At 41.3% G+C, this 22,402-nt stretch overlaps 1 protein-coding gene and 2 non-coding genes across 3 annotated transcripts; all 3 read left to right on the forward strand.

Annotated features, from left to right (window-relative positions):
* Positions 1-9,679: 9,679 nt before the first annotated feature.
* LOC122415878 (uncharacterized) lies at positions 9,680-11,121 on the forward strand. Its single transcript, XM_043428407.1, has 3 exons — positions 9,680-9,891; positions 10,239-10,404; positions 10,536-11,121. Exons 2-3 carry the CDS (start codon positions 10,355-10,357, stop codon positions 11,050-11,052), a joined length of 567 nt encoding a protein of 188 aa, XP_043284342.1. The 5' UTR covers positions 9,680-9,891; positions 10,239-10,354; the 3' UTR covers positions 11,053-11,121.
* Positions 11,122-14,615: 3,494 nt separating this feature from the next.
* TRNAS-GCU (transfer RNA serine (anticodon GCU)) lies at positions 14,616-14,697 on the forward strand. Its single transcript has one exon. It is a non-coding gene; the product is annotated as a tRNA-Ser (tRNA).
* A 1,542-nt stretch (positions 14,698-16,239) lies between these two features.
* Positions 16,240-16,312, forward strand: TRNAK-CUU (transfer RNA lysine (anticodon CUU)). Its single transcript has one exon. It is a non-coding gene; the product is annotated as a tRNA-Lys (tRNA).
* The last annotated feature ends 6,090 nt before the right edge of the window (positions 16,313-22,402 follow it).

Below are 22,402 nucleotides of genomic sequence, written 5' to 3' on the forward strand. Positions count from 1 at the left end.
AACGTGCTTAAATATAAAGACAAATACACAGAGTGTCAGGGACTATGCGTAAAAAATCGTTTATCGTTCCATATAACGAATGAACGCTTCTTACGAAGCTTATGAAAAAGTGCACAATAACAATGAAGCATATAATAAAGGTCTGGAAAAAAATTCGAGAGGAATGTCTTACCGTTAATAAAAATAGATTACGTTAAAGATTGAACGAAATTGGTAAAATGAGCACTCGTAACTTCACATTTGCTTTTCGGCATTTCATTTCTTTTTGGCTTGGCCCATTCATGTCGTAGCCTTCTGTCTTTTTTTTAAACTTTTTTCTTAATCCATTTCCCTTTGTGTTTTCCATTTGCGCTCTCTAACCCAATTTTTTACATAAAAACCTATAGTATTTTCGTCAGGGACGAATGAAATTTTGGGTTCGGTCAGTGTTGGATCCCCGATTAATTAGTGGCTTGTAATTTCATTCGCCAAAAGATAAGTTGAAAAAATGTAATTACTATTTCGAATTGATAACTCTGACATTAATTTAAAGTGATTGTATGTTTAATTAGGAAGTAAAAATCGAAGCAATTTCGACACCCATAAGATACGATCCTACGGGCATGATCTACCTTAAAAACTCTATTCTTGGGAGCTGCCATTTCCCAAAGTGCATCACATTTGACTTTATTTAAGCTGCAACGTATTTCGCATGGATTTTTCTCCAGTGTTGAAATATTGGTGAGAGCACCATGGGGATTGAAGAAATAATGAATTTAGTAGACATTAATCAATTCCGTAACTTGTATTTTCTTTTGTCAACATTTTTTCCATCTCCATGAATATTTTTCGCGTAATTATCACGTGCGGAGTCCTGCGGAGGACTCGCATAACGAAGCAGCCGAGAATACGCGACCTCGTTTGCATTTGGCTCCCAATTTAAAACCGGAGACCTATCTCGAGGCTCCGATCGGCGATTTTGCTCGAGAGCCAGCAAGCTGTTCGAGATCTCTCGTCTTTATACATGTATGCCAGAACCTTTCGTGACTCGTAAAACTTTCGGATCTACACACGAAAACCCCACTGATATCCACGGACACGTATATATTCCACGTGTTTCCATGTCTTTATCCCGGTGCAATCTCATCAAAGATTCAACCTGGCTCGTTCTTGTCTTTCCTGGGCATCGCCAATCGAATGGGGTACAAATTAGATCCCGTGACTTTTTTTATGTATAAATACGTTCGACGTCACCTCGGACTCGAACTTTTTAAAAATCCGCTCCATTTTGTCACAAAAGATGAAAATTTGTGTCGCTGCATTCGGAGACCCTGCTCAGTTGGGCAATCGAGTGTTCGAGCTTCGTCACGGTGGGTTTTTCCGATTTTGACATCGTCCATTGTCCTACGACGAGTAAAAAACGAATAAACGATGCAGAAGGAGCAAAACCATCGTTTCTTCAAAGCCAACGTCTCTCCGGTCCCTTGCCCAATCGAGGCACTTTTCAATGGAAGCATCTAGCAAAATCCAGGTAAATATAAACCGAAGCGAACTTTTGGCACGACGCTTTAAATATCTGAACGACTGCTGTGTAAATATAAGCTCTTTCATCGAGATCCTCGTGTTCCCAGAGCACGATGACTCAACACACTAACGTGTTCTTCAAATATGTACTTGATATCTCATATTTAACCCTTTAGCCCCGAATAATGTATGGCCTGAGCGATTGCCTGGTTTCTCTCTCTCTCTCGCTGGTTTCGATCGTGTCAATGGCTGCTGGGGCTCGATGTCTGACGGCCTCTCTTGGCCCAGCCGCAGAGTCACGATCGATCAAGATTAAAATTGGCAAACACGAGAGCGAGAGAAAGAGATCGAGGGAGAAAAAGCAGCGAGGGCAAAAGAGGAAAATGAGAGAGTCGATTCTCCAATTGTTCTCGCAGCCTATTCATAAATACATGCACACATGCGAGCGTACATTCGTGTGCATAAAGAGTACTCGAAGTGCCAGCTGACTCGAACATATCGACAAGTCGGAGCAGGAGAGAAAGGCACGTGGTAAAATCAATCTGCAAAAGTGTGTGTGTGTGTGTGGGGGGGGGGGGGGGATTACATTTGTGTGGGTCGGTTTTTACATGACATGGGTTTTAAATACACGCGATCGATCATTCTGAATTTTACGACGTATCGAATTGAAGAACGTTGCCAATAATGCACCTGTTACAATAGCTCGGATGAGTGTTCTGACGTGGAGGCACGTCAACGTGAAAGTTGGCAGGGACGATAACAAAAATAATAATAACAACGATGTTAATTACAGGGAATTTGTTGTATCTTCATTCGTGTCTGTTGAGATTTGTAGAAATTTGCAAACGCACGTATGAAAGAGTGACATAAAGCGGATTAAGAAAGTCCAAGAACCTTGACCCCTTTGCTCGTTCGGTTCAGTGCTTCGTTTTCATTCGGGCCAATGCGCACCGATACCACAAATTTGCCACTTACGGAGTGGAGTAACGGGATTTCGATCAAATAAATGAGGCCATCGACGAGATCGCTTTTTTGCCAAGTTTTCAAAGAGCACGCAACTTCCCAAAATTCACATTCTCACTTCAAAATCGAGGATCGCGATTCGATTTGGAGCTGAAACTCTGCTTGGAATCTTTTTCTCCTTATTTGACAGGCCCCGGAATGGCTCTGCGAGGGACCAAAATTCGTGGACAATTCCTCTCGCGAACCGTCCCGATTCGCCCAACGCACCCGTCACAGTTGTTGAGCTCCGCACACGAGGCTATCACGGTTTTTCCATCCGCGGCTCCACATTTATAAAGGGAGCGTCTAACCACTATTTTCTCTAACAAAAGATCACTCGCCGGTCTCCGTGAGAAGGTGGCATTGTTAAGCATTCTCGTATATTGTCCTCCACGATGCACAGGCCTGTTATGTGTTGATAGATGCAGCCTCCTGTGCATTTATGGTCTGCTGCGCCAACATAGATACTTTGCTACATTTTACTATCGAAGTATCCACCTCGACACATACTCTCAACGTAGATGGGCTTTCTCGCCGAATTAACGCACCTTTTTTGGCAGGGAGTTGTTAAGTTTTATGGCGCAATGTTTTTTATGGTTTTCCCGGGGCGAAATAACGACTCGTAATAAAGCAGGCAGTACAATAAATAACGAATATTATAAAAAAACGTAAACTTTATAAAAATTTAATAAAACTGGGGGGAAGCAGGCGTTTGATGATTTCTCATTTTCATGTGGAAGATCGAATCTCTTTTTCCTAATTATTATTCACTTTCGTGAGTAAATCGCATGAATTTAGGCGGCGAGTGATTGCAGAAACTGCAACGATGCACTTTCAATTTTCAAATTTTCAATGAGATATTTCAGTGTGGATTGAGAAATGGAGTCAACGACGAGTCATGTTCGAAATGGCAACCGGCAACCCACGCGCCTTTGTGCCTCGTGTACTCGAATTCCATTTCAATGTATTACGGAAAATCGCGGGTCCGCAAGGCATTATCAACTTTCCCTCGTGCTCGTTGAATCTCCGCCTCTTTCTCTCGCGATTGATCGAATTCAATGAGCACGTTTTACAAGTTATTGAGAATCACTGCAGGCGCCAGGAGTCTGCGCGCTTACGCACCGCGGCGCAAATGCAGCCCTTATGGATCGCGCGTTCCTGTCACAAACGTCACGCTCCAATCAATCCAGACAGTTTTCAAGCATTTTATCACTAATTGAGAACAAAACCGAGTAGACAGGAAAAAATACAAATAAAATATCGTTCGAGGCGAGGTGGTTCCTTGTATCGGCGGATTGCTCGAGGCCAAAATTAACAGGGGATGGCAAAAGGTGTGGGCAGGAGGGACAAAAAGAAGTATCGAATTCCTTGGAAAACGTCCAGAAATCTTTCAGGCTTCGTAATTTCGGTTATTCGTCATTTGCCAGTTGATTAACGAAGACGTTAATCACTGAACTTGAGTAAAAATGAAAATTCTTTGTATTCTAACTTCGAAACTGGATTGCCAGGTTTCGCCGTTCATTTATCGCCTCGATGTTTTTCATTATCGTGAAAGAAACACCGATTTTTACATTCAAGACTCCTGGCAAAAGTTCCTGCATTCTCCCATCGGCAAGACGAGGTCCCATCCTTTTTTTATTCCAGGAAAACCTTTCGGTGCGAAGAAAAATGAGAAAAAACATCTACCCCAGGTGCAGAACACCGCCAGCCTCAATCCTAATTTTCTTTTATCCACTGAGAGAGGATTTTGCTCGGAGATCTAATCAAATGCAAATTTCCCAATGAAAAACGGTTTATCGTAAATGTGGGTGGGGCGGGGGAGCGAGAGGACAGTTTGCTCGTTGACGCCCTCAACTTTCGATATCCTTTGAGAACAAATATTGCTCTTAAAACGTTCTGACTTCGTAACGATACTTTGAATACTTTGAATATTATATATTGTCAGGATTCGCCTGTCGGTGAGCCCCCTCTACGAGGTGTCCCCGGAGTCGTGTTCAGTCCTCGAGAACCTCGCGAATCGTACGATTCTGAAGAGACAATTTTCCATTGATTTTTCTCTGCGATTCATGGTTGGCGAGATTTCGACGAAAACGAAGACCGTCCATCGACGAGGAAAGTACCCGCAAATGCCTTTTTCCCACAGAATGGGACACGCTCGATCCGTTCAATCGAAGTTTGCGTCGAAGCAGCCACTTTTGGAACAGCCTCTAGACACGCTCGGCTGTTCTTTCATTTCGCACGTGTACGCTTGTAGCTACAATCATGCATACTATGTACTCGTATGTATGTAAAATGGAAAGGTACACGAATGTGCAATTCTCGCGAAAGCTTTTTAGTCTTGCGGCTCCAGGTCCGCGACCACACGGCGGGATTTGCTCTTGACTCTCGCTGATCTCCTCGTGTAGCGTATAAAGTACAAGAAATCCCGAAGACTCTGGTGTGCGGTGTAGCGGAGAGAAAGAGAGAGAGAGAGAGAGTCCCAATAGCATTGTGCATACTGGGAATATCGACAGTCTCGGAAAATAGTTGTTGCTGTGGCAGGCGCAACGGAAGAATAAAGAAAAAAAACGTACAATAAAAATCTCCAACTGCAACAAACTGCCTCGTATATCTTCGTTGCATTTCAGATACATTCCCATTTGAAAGGGTTTATATATTTATACATTTGCAGTACGAGCTGCTGCACCTTGTGGGAGTGTTTCCAAGGGATTTCTGCTCGTTATGAGACTAGGAACAAAATGAAAATGATCATTTCAAGAGTCGTTCGCCCTCGTCGTCACTCTCCTCTCAGGAGTGATCCTTCGGAGCAGGCCCTTCGTCCTCCGACCACCGGACCAAATTCGCCTTAAATACGCCGACGTTTTTCGTCGAGACGCGACGAAAAACCGAGAAATAAAATTGCCCGGTGATAAAAAATATGGAAACTTGCCTTGGCGAGAGTACGCGAGCGAACCGAGCCATGAATCACCAGCTCCGGACCTCCAGTGGGATTTTTTACTCTGTGTAAGAAGTTCAAGAAATCATCGGGCGAGTAAATCTATCCGGGGAGCCAGGGAGACTAAAGGTATCAGGGAGAGCTTTGCGTATGGAAAGTTGTGATTGAGAACTTTCCTTAAAAGTCGTTTTTCCTCAGTTCCGTGACTTAATATTCGACGTGAATTCGTATAAATTTCAAGGCGAATCGGAGCTCTGATGCGAGCTTGCGAGAAGACCTGGACGAACGTAGTTTCATTGGGTCTTAGGAAGTATAAGAATAAATTCGAAATTCAAAGTCTTTTTGATTCTTTCTTCTCTGATAATTTTTTTTTTAATTTCAATATTTTGTCCTTCATTTCGGCTTCGTATTAATCATCCAAACACACGCGTTTACAAACTCTCTGTTGCTCTTTTCCAAACACCTGATTGCGTCCGGAGTCTCTCGTGTCACGTATTTCGTTATCTCATCGGCGATCTTTTCAGCCGGAATGTAATCGATGAAACGAAACAGTGGAATCAATTGGGAGTTTTTAAAACCGAGAGGCGCGCGCAGGTGGTTCTTGCTCGGAGATAATTTTGCACGGAGCGCGGTAGCCGCGAGAGGAAAGTAAGTGCGCAATAAAGATTTCCGAAGGCTTTCCGAAGAAAGGTTTTTTCGAAGTTTTTCTGTCGCGCGGGAGCAGAAGAGATCTTATCGGCGACGATTTATTCTATGCAATTCGGCAGGACTTGCGAACGTACAGGTTTGTCAATGCGTTGCGTATGCTGGAGAGCAACTTATGGGAGTTGAGGAAAAACGATCGCTCGATTTTGGCCACGGTCGTTTCAATTATCCGGTTCATTTGCGAGCGAGTTACCAACTGCGGCGACGTTTTTCACGGCACTTTTTAATCAGCGGATTCATTCGGGTAATTGAATGACTCATTCGGGCGCGGGGAAATTTATTCTTGTGGGTTTTTAAGCTCGGGCACAATTTAAAAACTTTTATTTTCTGCTCGTTTCGTGCTGGCACATCGAATTGCGTTTGGTCGTCGTTATTTTTTGATAAAATTGTCCAAAAAGTGATTTTCGCCCTGAAAACTTGGAACATGCTCAGAAAAAATAACTTAAAATATTCCCGGTTTCGACGGACATTAAATTAACGAATAAAATAAATATCCCAAAGGCTCGTGTCCGGGAGGATCTGCCCTCGTTGCGCGCATTCCCACGACCGCACTTGGCCGCAAAATCAACGATGTAACGAAAGAACGCGAAGACTGGCGGTTATTTAAGCGTCCAGGGATATAAAATTACCTCGTACGCGAGGATGATGACAACGAGGACGAGAGGAGTCATGATAAATGTGCCGCTGGACACCCGATCGAGATTTCTTCGTGCATGAACGGTCCGATGCTCTTTCGGGGCCTTCTTCTCTTTCGTGCGTTTTTTTTTCGTCGAGTTGCTCTTCCCTCTCTTTCGTTGTTTCCCTGTCTTTTCAATTTCTTTTTATTTCTCTTTTCATTTTTTCCTCGTTTTTTAGATTTCCGTTTCCTTCTTTCCTTCCATTCTCCTATCGATTTTTCTCCCTTTCTCTGCGTCTTTGAACTTGAGTTTTCCTTTTTCTCCACTTCTCCACTTTTAATTCGCCATTCTATAGCTCTTCCTGTTGCGTCCTTCATTCCTCATAGTTTTTCCATTTATTTTTTCTCAGTTTCAGCACTCCCTTCCTTATCCCATTGAACATTTCTTTTGTATTTTTATTCCATTACCGTAAATGTTTTCCCGTCTCGTTGTCTCGCTCTCAACTTTTATGTCTCCATCATGCATTTGAAAATATTCTCTCTCTCGTTTCTCCATCGTATCGTTTTTCTTTCATGAATAATTCTGCGACTGATATTCGAGTGCTCTCAACGATCTGCGAGGAAATTCCTTTGATTCAGCCCGAAAAATGATCTCCCGAGTAAAACGCCGTTGACTCGCTTTGGAATTCATCAATTTTCACTTCAAGTTTAGCTCTATTGATCCAAAGATTGTGTCGCTTCTGATAGTAATTTAGGAGTGGCTTCGTTATTCGATCAGTTCAGGAAGATAGTGGGGGGAAAGAGATTTGACCGAGCCAGCTTTCCCTATGTAAAAATTCGTTAATAAAATCGTTATTTTTTCACCAAAATCGAAGCACAAATGCTCCAATTATTTTTACAAGTCTATTCATCTGACGGTGTCTCGATTCGTGTGATTTTTTATTCTGACCACTCGAATGTTAAAATCCCTTAAATTCCGAATTGAGTGGCATAAAACGAAGCGTGAAAACAATGGGCGTATTTTCCGCTCGGTGAGCAGCGATAATCGCTCTCTCGCGAATGGATGGACGGGCGAAAAATTCGTACGAACAATAAAAAACGAGGGAGAAAGAAAAAACAACAACGAGAGGAAAAGTTAGTCGAAACGATCGCAATTATAAGAGACTCGAGCGGTTTAAAAAGTCGCGGATAGTTTCTCTTTCTCTGTGCGAATAGTCGGCGAAAAAGTTGACGAAAAAATGAAGAAAATGCTCGTCTTTTTGTGCGCAATCGCGTGCATCGTTTCAATAGGATTTTCGGGCTGTGACTATAGTAGAGCGAGGAGATACAGGCGCTTGCAATTGGCTCATTTTATGCCAAGGTTTCCCGCTCCGGAATATAAAGGAAGCCTGGAACCGGACGGTACAAAATTATCCAGTGAAGAGGTGAGCGACGACACTAGCGAATTGCTGATAAACGATTTATTCCAAGAACAAGAGCGAAGGGTGGACGCGGAATCGAATCAGCGTCGTCAGAAAATGTTTTACCACAAAGTAGTCTCGCCAAAATCGACGCCCTGCCTTGACGAGCTCATGAAAAAGTATCCGGAAATGTGCCAAGTGATTCCCGAGGTAAATAAAATCAGGCAACTTTTGTTGAACTCCGAAGCCCTTAATTACCGTCGAATGGGTGGCCGGAGACTCGACTTCGGGGTCTGGCTCAATCGCAGCAAAGATGCAATGAGCCAGTTGTACGGCTCGATCAAGGGACTCGGTAATAAGCTGAAAAACAAGATGGGAATGAGGAGAAAAAATTCTACTGAGCCTAGCCAGCACAGTGAAACGACGCAAGAGCCCGACGGAGAATCGACGACGACTCCCGCAAACGAATCGACTGACCAGCCCCCGGAATCCGAAAATTTGGGGCAAACTAACCACCAGGAAAGTCGTAGGTTTTATAGAAGACTCGAAAATCCCGAATATCCTTATGAGAAATGCATCCATGTAATCAAACGCTCGAAAATCGATGTTTGCTCGACCCTCTCCCGAATGCAGCTAATCGACGAACTGTTGAAGTCTCTTCGAAGGGGCTCGAGAGCCTTCTCTATGACCGGTAACAATGACTACGTTGCAATAAGCGTCGATTACAATGATCTCAGCTTCGGTCGCTTTCTCAGAGCGATCGTCAACTCTTTGATGTCTTCTCAGACGTTGGAAAACCACCGGGCAGAAACGCTTGAAAATCAAAGATATTATGACGCCCGAAAATATTATTTTCGTGTTTGAAACTGCGCGGAATTTTATCGACGCAGAACGGTCGAGGCTTCGTCACCGTCTTCCAATTCATTTTTAGAGATTCCGATGGAAAAAGTGCTCAACCGTGTCGACCAGGGTTTTAGGATTGTCAGAAAGAACCTTTTCTAGTGTCGCATTCGAATAAATCTGTCAATAAATTGAAAAAAGCTTTCCCAGGCGTGATTTTTTTGAATAATTTTGATCTTTGTCAATAGAATGTTTTGTGAAAGTTTGTTTATAAAAACGTTTGTATTTACGATTTTAGAATGTTTCTTAAGAATTTTATGCATACAAAAATGCGTGCAAATGTTCATAGGCTAATATTTGTGGATGAAAAAATCAATAAACTTGGACAATAAAAATTTGACAGTGAACGATTCTTTTTAGTTCGAAAACTTTTGAAAATCCATCGCTGCAATGCAAATCCATCGTACAATTTCGCACGGCTGTCAATAAATCATTTTTAATGAAACGTCACTTTGAAGATTGTGAAAAAAATTGTTCGGACGTTTGTGTTGATTGAAAGAAATTTTAATCATAATAAATTAGACGTGCGATCGAGCGACGATTTTCCAAGCCATCGACATCACGCTCGTCCTCGAAAGAGCCTGAGGCTTCTTAGTTCTCGATGAATCGTCGTCGAAATAATACACGTCAAGGATCCTGGGCGTTTTTCGGGATTTTTCTCGTTCTCCTGACGAGAAAAAGGCCCGAGGTCCTGGCGATAGGCAGGCTCGACGATTATCGGCCTTATCGGTTCCTTTGGACGTCACCGCTCCATGAATATTACACGGATTCTCAACGAAACTTTCTCTACAGACCTGACGAAATTTCCAACGCCCATGGACGGTTGATCGGTGAAAAAATTCTCTCCAATAGTCGTTTATTTATGAACATTTTTGTGAAGTTCCGCTGCTCTAGTTAGACTCAGAAAATTTGTGAATATTTTCTGGATCATTTGTCGGAAAAGTGATGCGAAAAAATTGCTCATTTTTCCGAGATTCCCAGCTAACTTTTTCGAAATAAATCAAACGAATATTCGTGAGGCTGGAATCGTGTAAAAAAGCTCAAAAGGAAGAGCAAAAGTTTATTTTTCTTTATGATGTAATAACGATGAGAATAAAGTGGAATAGCGAGTCATAAATAGAGCCGGCAATTGCGGAGAGAGAGAAAGCGAAAAAAATAGACTTTCGGTTGGTTTCAGTGTACCGAAATCCGATAAGTTTCCATCTCAGGACACCGGAAGACGTCGATATCCCTTGGCGAAGAGTGGGAGCCTTGAGGGCATTCTCTCGACCTTCTGAAAATGGTCCCAATGGGATGTACGAAGTATCGCGTAAAACCTCCTCCTTCTACGGCTTCGGGCAAAGGTAAAAAACGGGAGAAGCTGACCGAGTCGAATTTACTTTCGTAAGATTTTGCCTCGATCGGCATTCCCTGAAAAACGATCGTTCAATTTTTCCTCTTGTTTGCGTATCACTCTCAATGCAACATTTACCAGATCGGGGGAAGCGGACGAGGACACTTGGGGCATGCACAATCGAACTGGCATGTTCGAAAGTGCACCGTCGGGGAATCGGATACGAAGACGAACAAGGAAAGTCGATGATGACGAGTCGAAGCCTAGTGGCAAAACGTCCAAAGAGGTCAACGAAACGGATGCAGAACTCAGACAAAAATGCATAGACAAAATAATGGAGCTTGAAAGTACTCTCAACATTTGCAAACTCGCCAAATACTTTAACTATATAATGAAAGAAATTAAGCGACATGATTCACTAATCGCTATTATTTTGAACTATCAATACGAGCCCAGCAAAAGAGATAAAAAAATGTCTTTCGATTCGGTCATGAATCGATCAATACGGGATGTCACTACGTCCAATAGTAGATTGAAAAAATTCATAGACAGAATCAAAAAACGTTTAAAGCCGGGCAGTGGCGGTGGCAGACCGGGCCGTGGCGGTGGCAAATCACCGAAAAGAAAACCGATGACTCCATCGATAGATTCAATTTAGAGCTACTTTTTCTGACCAGCTGATCGATTTCACGTTGACCACCGATCCGTCATTCCGAATGACGATGACACAGAGGAAACTGAATCGAACAATAAAAATTCTTCGTTTAATTCGACCCTTGATACTTTGTTTTTGTTCAATTTTTCGCAAGAACAATATTCGGTAAATATACCATAAAAATGTTCTCCCATTCAGCTGACTCCACAATCACTCGATGGGTGTACATCGAAAAATGATTTCAAGCTGTGGGTAAGTTGATCGATCGAATGTTTCGTACCTTAAAAATGTCTCCGAAATAAGATTCATCAACGTTGGGGGTTTAGAAGTTCACTCATGATTCACCACGCGAACAGTCAACTCAGAATTCAGCTCCGAATAAAGCGCCAATACTGTCGAAAAGCAATTTGATTTTTGGCAGTTTGACTTCAAACTTATCGAATCTTTAACGACAATAAATAGGCGATAAATCAGAAAATTCATGTCCGTAAATTGATTGATAACGAGCATTGACAAAAGGACCAGTGAACGCAGGGACAAGGGGAAGTTCGGTGATAAACCGTCGTACGAAAGCGATTCCAATTACAAAATCTTCGCTTCTCGACCTTGCTATTGACCCGGCGAGTAATTCGCAACGATCATGTATAATCACGTAGCAAGAATCGTGGCTCTAGTTTTCTCAATCCTCGTGATAAAGCTTCTCCGTGTCTACAGCTCGTTTCAAAACATGACTTGAGAGACTCGAAACAACAAAATGACGTCGAAACCAACAAACGTTAAGTCTTGGAGAATTTTCCTTCCAAATTCTTCACAGTGGGGTCATTTTATTTTTTTATCGAGTGAGGAGACAAGACTTTTTGTCAAGTCTGAGCCAACTGAACTTCCTTGAATGTATTTTAGCACAAATTCATTATTTCGTTAATGGCAGAAAGAAAAATAGGAAAGCGAATGTTCCAATGTTCATTGGCAATCTTAGTCGAAATATTTTTGACACGTGAAAGCATTTTTAACGTTCGTGTCGAGTCGAGTCTGGGCCTAGTCATGACTGGAATCGAGAAGCAGCAGAACTGGAATATCTTTGGAGGTAATTTAGAACGCTCTGTTCGTTGGCTCAAGTTCAAAGGGTCACGAGGCCAACATTTGAGGCCTTAAAAGCAAGCAACTTGCGCCCCTTTTCTGGTAGGTAGTTAGACAATCATACATAAACGTTCACAAATAAACTTAACGTTGAATAGCACGTGAGAGACTCGTTGTGGCGAGTGTGCCATAGGACAATAATTCAAAGAGTCTGACAAGAGGCTGATTGCTTGAGCAAAACTCGCCACATCGGACTCCTTATCGCGCCGGCCCGAATTACGGCTGAGCCCAAGCACATGCAAACATTCAGGGTCGTTAGACGTTCGGAGAAAAACATTTCTCTTCTCTCCAATCTTGTCCCGGTGAATAAACGTTTCTCACGAAGATCGAGAATCGTCAGATGGGGAGCTCAGTCCATAATTATTTGCGCTGCTGGTACCACTCGAGAGATAGCTTCGTTTGGGAATATTTGAGAATCGCTCGACTTTCTTACTCTCTTGATGCCAACGTTGATCGATTCTCCGAGCTCCAATAATCAACAAAACCAAATCAGTCTATCAAAATTATAATTTTTCATGGAAAACTCGACGTCAACATTCAATAAAAAGTTCAGTCCTACTAAAACTCCGTTCATGTCCAGTCGCTTGCAAAAAACTGTTGATTTTATTGCAACAGCAAATTGAGGCAAGATATTTTGTAAATTGTCTAATTTAGAGGCTCGACTCTTCGGGCTTTCATTGAAAAGCCCCGTTTATTTGCAAGGTGAATTACGAGTCACGAGTTTTTTTCATTAGCATTTTACAATGCCCGGGAGTTTAACCTTCGCCCAATCCATAAATATACATGTTACGAGAAGCAAAGATGGCTCAATGTATAAAAAGTGTCATGATTAAGCTCGTTATAAGGTCTCGCGTGCACCGACTAATTGAGCCAAAGCTTATCGCCAGCGTGAAACACCACTTTTTTCTCTCTTTTTCTTGCTGCATCACCCTCGAGTGCACATAAACCCGGGAGTACGAACATAGCGGGGGAGTAAAAGTTACGTGGGGTGTTTAACAATAGCGAGGCAGGTCGCATTGCGGACAAACGGGGACGAAAGAAAGAGAAATGTAAACCGAAAGAGAGGAAAACGCTTTGGCTTTCGTCCAGCTCCTGGCAATCTCGACAATCCTGCGGGCTTCCTACGAAAACGGAAATTCAAAAGGTGCTTCAACCACCTGAGAGCCCAAAATTTACTAACACTCCAAAAAATCAGGATCTTGTTGACTCGGGGACGAAATTACGAACCGGGGTGCGAGGTCCCTTCGAATTAGCGATTCGACCCTTGCGAGTGTGTTGTGAGACGAGGAGTTGGAAGTCAACAACTTTCTGGGGTGATATGGGAGTCCTTTTTTCCCCCAGCTAATTCTGTAGTTTTTTCGCAGTCTCAAGAATCGTTTGAAATTTCAACATTATTTCGAAAAGATCATAAAACGTATGAAAATCCTTGAAAAATCCTTGGGGAAAAGCCCAGGAGTTGAACCTCGTTTCAACTTTATTTTTCATTTTTCATTTAAACGAAATTATCTGGAGCGGATCATCACTGAAAGTGCCTCATCGATCTTTATCACGATTGTGTATTAATGCGTTACGAAATCAAGGTTTATTGGGTTATCGGCAGGTGCTTGACAGATGTCAAAAGTACTTTCGATCTTTGTTTCCTTTAAAATGATAAGGAGATTTAAATGCTATCGAAGAAAGTGCTTTTCGGTCAATTCTAATACGAATTCAGAGCAACAATTGATCGAATGTGCAATGATAACGATGCTCCTCGGCACAATTTGAAAAGTTAAAAAAAAATATTAAAAGAATTAAAAAAAAAATTAATTTTTTTTAATAATAAAAATAATTAAAAAAAAAAAACAATAAAAAAAAATAAAATGTTGAGACCACGCGTTGGCTCATTTAGCCATAATCTTGAAAAAATTGTGTATTGAAAAAGGTCCGAGCTCATTAATAACAATTAGGTTGGTTAGAGAAAGATTCACCTTTCGAGCCTGGTTCATAAACTCACGCTGTTCACCCATATTGTACTTTCGAAAGTCAAAAACTTTAGTAATAAAAGTTTCGGCATGATTCTCACAGGCTCGCAATCTGCTATCGCGTAATCCAGCCTAATTGAATAACGACGCGACTGCTGCGCTTCAAGATCGTTTCTTTCAATTTTTTTCGTTTCATTATCATTCGCAGTTGGCTGGTTTCACGCCAGGGTGCGCCAAAATTTAATCATGAAAAACATCCGTTACAGTATTTCAAAGATACAAAGATATTAAAGAAATTTTGAGAGATTCTCTCGCATTATCGTCGGGATCAACTTGCCAACGATGACCCCCATTAAAAACCATCCTAACAATGACTCATCGTCGCATATTTCGCTCGTTGGAGCTTCCGGGGATTGCGAAATATTGCCGAATGTATTTCATCCCTGTGTGACGACTGCGAAACAACGGGACGAGGTGGCCGAGTGGTTAAGGCGTTGGACTGCTAATCCAATGTGCTCTGCACGCGTGGGTTCGAATCCCATCCTCGTCGAATTTTTTTTCTCCACACTCACTTTTTCCACATTTTCTAGGCACCATGGAAAACTCTTATTTTTGATGGAAAAAATGTAAAAAATGTTTTCATCGATTCGGCGCAGGCGAGTGTCGCATTCTTGTCAGGACGAGGAGCGAAGCTCGGTTTCCCGAGCGCGGGAGACCCCAAGATTTTTCAAATTCGTCAGTACAAAACGAACGAGAAAATACGGTGGAAACGAAGTGAGAATTTTTGTGACGAGTTAGTGAAAAATGGGCGAAGAACTTTTTACACTGATGCACAAATTACGTCGATCATGATTAAAAACGGTCGTTTTGTCATTGTATGAGAGCTCTGAAGGGAGATTTTGGAAAGATAATTTATCGAGGAGGTCGCGATGGATGTTCTTTTGACCAAAGTCCACGTATTTTTATCCTGTGCACATCGTTTGAAAATGTTGAAACAGAAAACATTGTGAACATTCGATAAATGAAAAATTCAAAAATTCCTGCAAATCCATTTCCTGATCATTTTTCTATGGCATCACAGCAAGTAACTTTATCTTGGATTCAACAAAAATGAACAATTTCATTGCTTCAGAATTTCACAAAGTTTGATCAAGGGCCTCTGTAGAGTCTCGGGACACATCGACAGCTCTTTCGACTCTGACCCGAATTGGTGGCACGGAAAATTTTTTCCCACATTTTAGTTAATCGTGAATCTTAGGGCGACGTGAAAAGGGAACTTCGAGGCAGAAATGATTTTTCTCATTAAATTTCCAGAAATTTACCATAAGAAAGAAATCTTTGAACTGAATTAACCGATTTTCTTTCTGCATAAAAAAGTATTAAATTAAAGTTGATCGGCAGCATTTTTTGGTCATTTGGCAGCCTTTCCTCAACAATGAATTTCCAAGTTCGGATAAAGAGAAATTTTCCAAAATGCTGCTATGTTTCTGACCAGTTGGTGCTTGAATTCTTATTAAATTTTTCAAGAAAAAAAATGATTTCTAACTTAAGGAGTTTCTGTACAGAAGTCTAAATATTAAGAAATTTATCAAATTTGGTGATAATGTTTTTCACCATCAAGTGCGAGAACACAAATTTTTTCAAAATTTTATTCTACCTAGTTATCGAGTAATTACGCATTAAAGCAGATTTCTTATGCCCGGAATGTATACCTATATATATGGAAACGCTATGCTTGTACACGTGAACTTTAGTGATCAATTACTCGATGACTGTGTAGAAGAAAAATCTTAAAAAAATTGTGTTGTCAAATTTGGCACTAAAGAATATGTTGACCAAATTTTATAAAATTCTCAACTTTTTGAAATTTTTTATGTTTTTAGCATGGTCTAGCATGGCAACATTGTATCGCCTGTACCGAAACTCCTTAAATCAATGCTCGAACGTTGGATTTTGAGTTCCAAATTAGAAGAACACAGTCTCAGTGTAATTTTGCTGAGGAAAAGTAACTAAAATTGACTGAAAATCGAAATGGGGTTGATGTCAGAAAATCCAAAGCATAAATCTGGCCACTACTTCTCAGAATAAAGAGGCCCGGCTAGCTCAGTCGGTAGAGCATGAGACTCTTAATCTCAGGGTCGTGGGTTCGAGCCCCACGTTGGGCGCAAATATTTTTTTTCCCCCAAGCAACATTTTTTAGATACTTTAACGAAGGACTGCCACGTTGCTCGTCGTATTGTAAGCCCTTTATGTTAATTTTGAGTGAAATTTTTTGAGAAAAAAAAGACGAAAAAAGGAAAAAAGGAAGAGAAGAAAAAAGGAAAAAGTGAAGAGAAAAGTTGATGAGTGCGTCGAGAAAGTAAATTTGGGAAAAGAACTGATAAGCGAATCGAACGAACATTCCTTCCTCGAGCTGAGCTCGATCAGATGCTTTCTCGCTGTAAGGAACTCAAATTGAAAAATCTCAGACAGGTATGATAACTTCTTCAGTGAAAGTTCGTGTATTTTCAAATACCTTAAATTCGTCTTCAGCAGCTGGATTCTGATGAAAAATATAAATCAATTAGTCATCGTTATCAATAGAACATTTATTCTCGTCTAATGATTAATAAATTAAAAATTATCCGCGGCCAGCCCTTTATAACAAATCCTCGACCAACTTTTGTCTCAACTTGGTTTTTCAGTTACCAATAAAATCAATTCGCGGCCAACCAGCCCAGCCATTAGAAAATTTCATCAAAGCTAAACAAATCCGCGGCCTTCACTAGCCAGTAAAAAGTTGATTGAATAACACACATTCATTGTACGAACATCAGATTCAACAAATGAAGAAAAAATCATGATAAACGAATTGAAAGAAACCAATTACCTGATTTATATTGATTGACATCAATTTTATTGAAAAAGAACTCGATATTTTCGGTATCCGAAAACAGTACTTTGTTAATTCTTTTCTTTTTTCTCCAAATAAATCAATCACGACACCACCATCCGAATAATTATCAATTTCTCTTTGATAATAGAGTCGGGAAATAAAAGATGAGAACATCCGTTCTCAAGCGACTCGATGGGTTGACTGATTGTTTGTTTTTCTTCTGTATTCATGACGACGGAACCGGGCGAAAGAAAAAACACGCGCGAGCACGATTGATGTAACGAAATTCACGTTGTGATTAAATTTTGTTTTAAATGAATAAAACTTTGAATTTGCATGTATATTTTATTGAACATGCGATAAAGGTCTTTCATGAAAGATAATTTATTTTTAAGCAGCATCCTTCGAACGCTAATTATTCTCGAGGGGAATATAATCGTAAGATTTTCCATTATTCATGGTGCTCGTCAGTACAGACGGATTCACTATCGAATATCGATTTAATGCAAAAAGCTGTTCGTCGATACAATGCGTTCTCGCAATTTAATCTCGTCTTCGTCGAAGATATCGAATTTTTCAACTCTGTACATAGGAGATTTTATAGAATTTCGAGATCGTCAGGCCACTTTCTCTCTCTCTCCCATGATTGTAGGCAAAATTGATTTTGCCCGACGGGGCTTCTGAGTGCTGTCTAGCCACAGGAATACCTTCCTCGCCTCGACCCCCTCGTGCACTCTTGGCATATAATATAAAGGGGCATTCAAGTTAGGATGCTTTGCTCTTTACTCTCTCTCTCTTTCTCTCTCATCGCTTTTCCTATGGGATGCACTCTCGTTTCCCTCGAAATTCGCTGATTCCTTTTCCGTCACGAAATCCAAGTTTTCCATCTCTCGTTCCGCCCGTACGTGCTGGAAGCGCTTTCTCTACAATGGACCACAGACCACGAATAAACCACCGCGAGTTTTCTACCAGCGTAACAATTTCTCTTTCGCCCTCTCTCTTTCTCTTTTACCTTCGTCTCGTCAAGCCATTGTCCAAAAACCACACACCGTACTCGAGTACTCGCCACATTGCGTCTAGTTATTTACGAGAATTGACTAGAGTAGAAAAAAACGAGATTTACTGGCATGTTGAGGCTGCAAATGTGTGCAGTTTCATATTTTTTATGTTGCGACTATACTCGTTGGTGCAAGCCGGAATTTCTCGTACGGAAATGAAGTCAGTAGGGAAGGCACTCGAAGAAGAATGTTTGAAGGAAGCGTACGCTGCTCCCGTCATTGTTCAGGTGCTCGAAAGTTTTAACATTACAATGCCAATGTTTTTACATCATTTTCACTGAGAATTTCGTGCATTATTTCCATACCGTGGAACGCACTCGCCACAGTTTTCGTGTACGTAGCGAAATCCGCGTATTCAGATAACCGAGAAACAAAACGAGTACGAAAAGCAAAAACGTAATATAAAGCACCGAATTCGTGGCATGCCGAGCATTACTTCAGCATCAAACATTTTTCTGATTCTCCCCAAACCGAGTCATCGTCCCGCCCAGTCTGATGAAATCGACGAAAACGTGAGTCGCGAAGCAGAGATTAAATGCGGAGAAGCTAAAAGATTATTTGGGACGATGTTCAAAAATCCTGTAATCCTCGCAGTCTCGATGGAGTTTTCTAGTAAATCCTAAAGCGCAGAAAATAAAAGGGACTCGGCTGAAAGCGATAACTCTCTAAGATGCTGCAATTCGCGTACACATCCCACCACGTATAATTCATAGCCCTGAGACCGCAAGCCAGAAAAAAGGGGAAGAGTGAGGATGGGAGAGAGAACGGGGAGGCAACGAGAGCAAAGATTTCGCAGCTCACGGATTTATACTCACTTTATGTTCGTGACTCCCCACCTCTGTGCACTTGGTAATCGTATTCTACGAGTTGGGAAGCTCGTGTTTAGCCTATAAATAAATAAGCACTTGTGTGCCGAGTAGGAAAAGCTCCTGGACGCACCCTCGCCCCGTCGCAGCTACTTCGAGTGTTGCGAGTGGATGCTCATGACTAGAATTTCCACGTGGGAACCCTTTCCCTCGAGAAAGTACGTATTTCGTCGTCGCAAAAACCGGTGCCACAGCGAGAAGCTCTCGATCTATTTTTTCATTTGACTTTTTAATGTCATCGCACATACACTTTCCCATCGCTCCAGCGCCCCTTTTCCCCTCGCTTTGCCACTCCTGTTTCCAGTCCTGTGAGAATTCCCTGCGAGTTTTGCTCGCAGCTGCACTTGCCTGGCTCGAATGTGTTCAAAATTGTGTGACTGTTTCGATCCCAAGTTCAGCAAATAAATAATTGCACGAATCGGTCGATCTTTTCGTTGAAAAAATCTAGAGTTTTCAACAAATTTGTTCCCTCAGTGATAACTATAATGGAAACTCAATTAAAGCTACTAGAATTGTCCACGTCTCTGTATCATTCGTGCGCAGTTCGAAAAGGGATGAGTTATGGTTCAACCCCTTAACCAGTGACACGAGTAGGTGAGGGATATCTCAGGCACAGAGCTCTCAGGTGTACCACTCCTCGTACGAGCTTTACGTAAGTAGTTGAACGGAGAATCGTGAAATCCTGCACAAACACACGTGCAAACATGGATTTTACACTCGCGGACGACGAACTTTATCGCTCGAATGTGGCTCCGAAAAGCGATAAAACGTCCCCAAAGGGACCAAGGACCGCCCATAAGCCGACGGACTCGCCTATAGATATTCATATGTATATGTATACTTATAAGTTTGTCGGTAATCCAAGAAACAGGAGAAAAAGAGGAGCGAATGAAAAGCCCACGATAAATCACTATTCGCGAAAAGATTAATCGAAAATCACGTCCACCCATCGTCCGCTGCCGCATATATTTCAAGCCCCGTGACATTTTCTCTACATTTTTATCGTGCATCGTTTTTTAATCGTGCATTCTAGACGATATATTTCGGGAAAAAATCGAGTTTACCGCGAACTCGTTGAGTGTAAAAAATCAATATTTTGCTTCCCTGTTGATTGGTTTTTTGAAAAAGATAACGAAAACACGAGTGAGTGTCTCTTCATATTCCCAGTGGATTTTTTCGTTCAAATTTTGTCAAATTTTTCAATCAGTTTCGAAAAGCTTTTTTTTTGGTTAAGAATTGTTGGGGGAATTTCGAGACTTTGAAAACTAACAAAATGAATAGGAATTTGAATGAGACTTTTGAAAACTCACTGGGCATTGAATACATTTTTTTCGAGCGTACTTATCGACGATAGTTCTTCAAATGAGGTGCACAAAAAAGATTCTTTTGCCAGTTGTGTGAAGGATTGGAAAAGGTAAAATCGACACTCACTTAAGGAATGAAAGTCCTTTTATCCTCACGCGTATTGCATTACAAATATTCAGTTAACAAATAATTCTCTTTGAAATTTCTGCGCGGAGGGTGGCGGGAGTGAAAAGGGGTTGAAAAAATGGTCTGAGCGAAGTCGAAGCGTGCGCGAGGGTTAGCTCGCCTCTTTTCTGCCCCTCCCGTTTATATTTTCACTTTTAAAAAAATGTTCATAAACCCTTGAAATCCCTCTGCCAAGAGTGTTGCGAAGGATTAAAGGAAAAAAGGCGTACAAAAGGAAACGAGGGGGAGGGAAGCCGAGCTAAAAGGAAGCGAAATTTACGCGGAGGAATTCACGTACGAAAATCGACGTCGCGGAATCAACGAGCTGTGAAATGAACGGCGTTCAGTATTATTCGCGGCAGATTACACCAAGACCACAAAGAAAAAGAGAGACAGAGCTCGAGAGCTGGAGCTCGACTCGAGTCCAGGCTCCATATCGAACGCTCCTTCCAGTTTTTTCAACCACGAATCTTTCCTCGTGCTTCGACTCGCCAAAATAAAAAGGACAGACAAATGCGTTTCTTCCTCATTCTAACATCACAGAAACGCATGTTTCCCTGCCCAAAAAATCATTTCAACTCCCCGTCTCTCACAATCATGTCCGAGGCTAAATCCCGAATTCGATTTCCGTTGATTGAAAATTACACAAAAACTGCAATCCGTAGAAAGAATGAAACCGAGAAAATAATGTGTTTCCAGCGATCATTCCGAGCTCGAGGAACCTAAAAACACCAAAAATTTTATTACCCCATGTTAAAAATATCGTAAAGAAAGCATACATAACAGGTCGATGCAAGAGAATCGATATTTTTTTCTCGGAGCTCCAACGGAAATGGTTAGTACTTAAAAAAAAGTTGTCTCAAAATTTCAGATGTTTAAAAAATTTTTTAGACAGTGCTCAAGCCACTTTCCGATATTTTCCTGCTTTTTCTGAAAAAGAAGAAAGTGTTAGTGCTCCGTGGAATCATAAATCTAATAAAATTTCGTCACTCTCAAAAATATTTAAAGGCTACTTCGTACAATTTATTTATTTTTTTTCTGTATATTCATATGTTATCGTATGCTACGGTATGGTAATGAATTACCAGAATCCACGAAATAAACCCATGCAAACGAAGAAAGGCGTATATTATGGATTTCATCAATAAGTAAAACCGCAGATTATGCTTAAGATGATACATGAGCTGCTACTGATCATCAATATATTGGAGTAAAATCTTGAAATCACCGAATCAATTCTTGTCTGGTTATTTCCACCTTACGAAATTTCATCGTGGTCCATCGAGCTTTGGCATCTTTCCGCATCTTAGAATTAAAACCGATTTTAATAAATTTGTCAATAAATCAACGGTTAATCAATTATATCGATATCCTTCGGGGTTCCATCTTTTATCTTCAATCATCTTATCCATTTATTGCCTTTATTCATGGACCTGGCTATTTGTTTACCAAATATTGTTTAAGGTACAATCGTGTTCCTAACAGCCCATGAACGACGTCGAAAAAGTAAGAAACTGAAAAAATCGTTAAACAAAATCCATTTGATGTGGAAGGCAGAGTGTAGTGCATCACTGTAAATGCGCACATGTGCATGAAGAGCACAGCTTGGAGGATCGCGGGGGCGTAATGTGCAAGAGCAACCACGTGCATTACTTAACCCCGGTGCGCGGGTTACCCTGATCAATTGACCGTAAAATGCATCGCCAGGAAGATATAGATACGGAGCGTTCAGAGTATTGCACACGTTCGTGTCTATATACGTATACAATAATGAGGCAGTTAAGGTAGTTTTACCGTCGTCTGGGACTTTACGGCCGAGTAAACTTCGGACTGATTTCGATGAGAAGGGGCGATATGTTCGGAGCGATTTTTTCGACGGAGAAAGCGTCGGAGGAAAAAACAGTTTTTTCTTCTCATTGCGTGGGCACTCGGACTATCGATGCCTTTGAGCCTGATTCGATGCATTGAAGAGAATGCAACGAGCTT

Source organism: Venturia canescens, chromosome 9 (assembly GCF_019457755.1).
Source record: "Venturia canescens isolate UGA chromosome 9, ASM1945775v1, whole genome shotgun sequence".
Lineage (NCBI taxonomy): Eukaryota > Metazoa > Arthropoda > Insecta > Hymenoptera > Ichneumonidae > Venturia > Venturia canescens.

Bases quoted from the DNA above. Each gene is read 5' to 3' on its own strand.
- LOC122415878 (XM_043428407.1), top strand. From the start codon at position 10,355: ATGTACGAAGTATCGCGTAAAACCTCCTCCTTCTACGGCTTCGGGCAA. The intron at 10,405-10,535 runs GTAAAAAACGGG...AACATTTACCAG, and splicing joins TTCTACGGCTTCGGGCAAAG to ATCGGGGGAAGCGGACGAGG.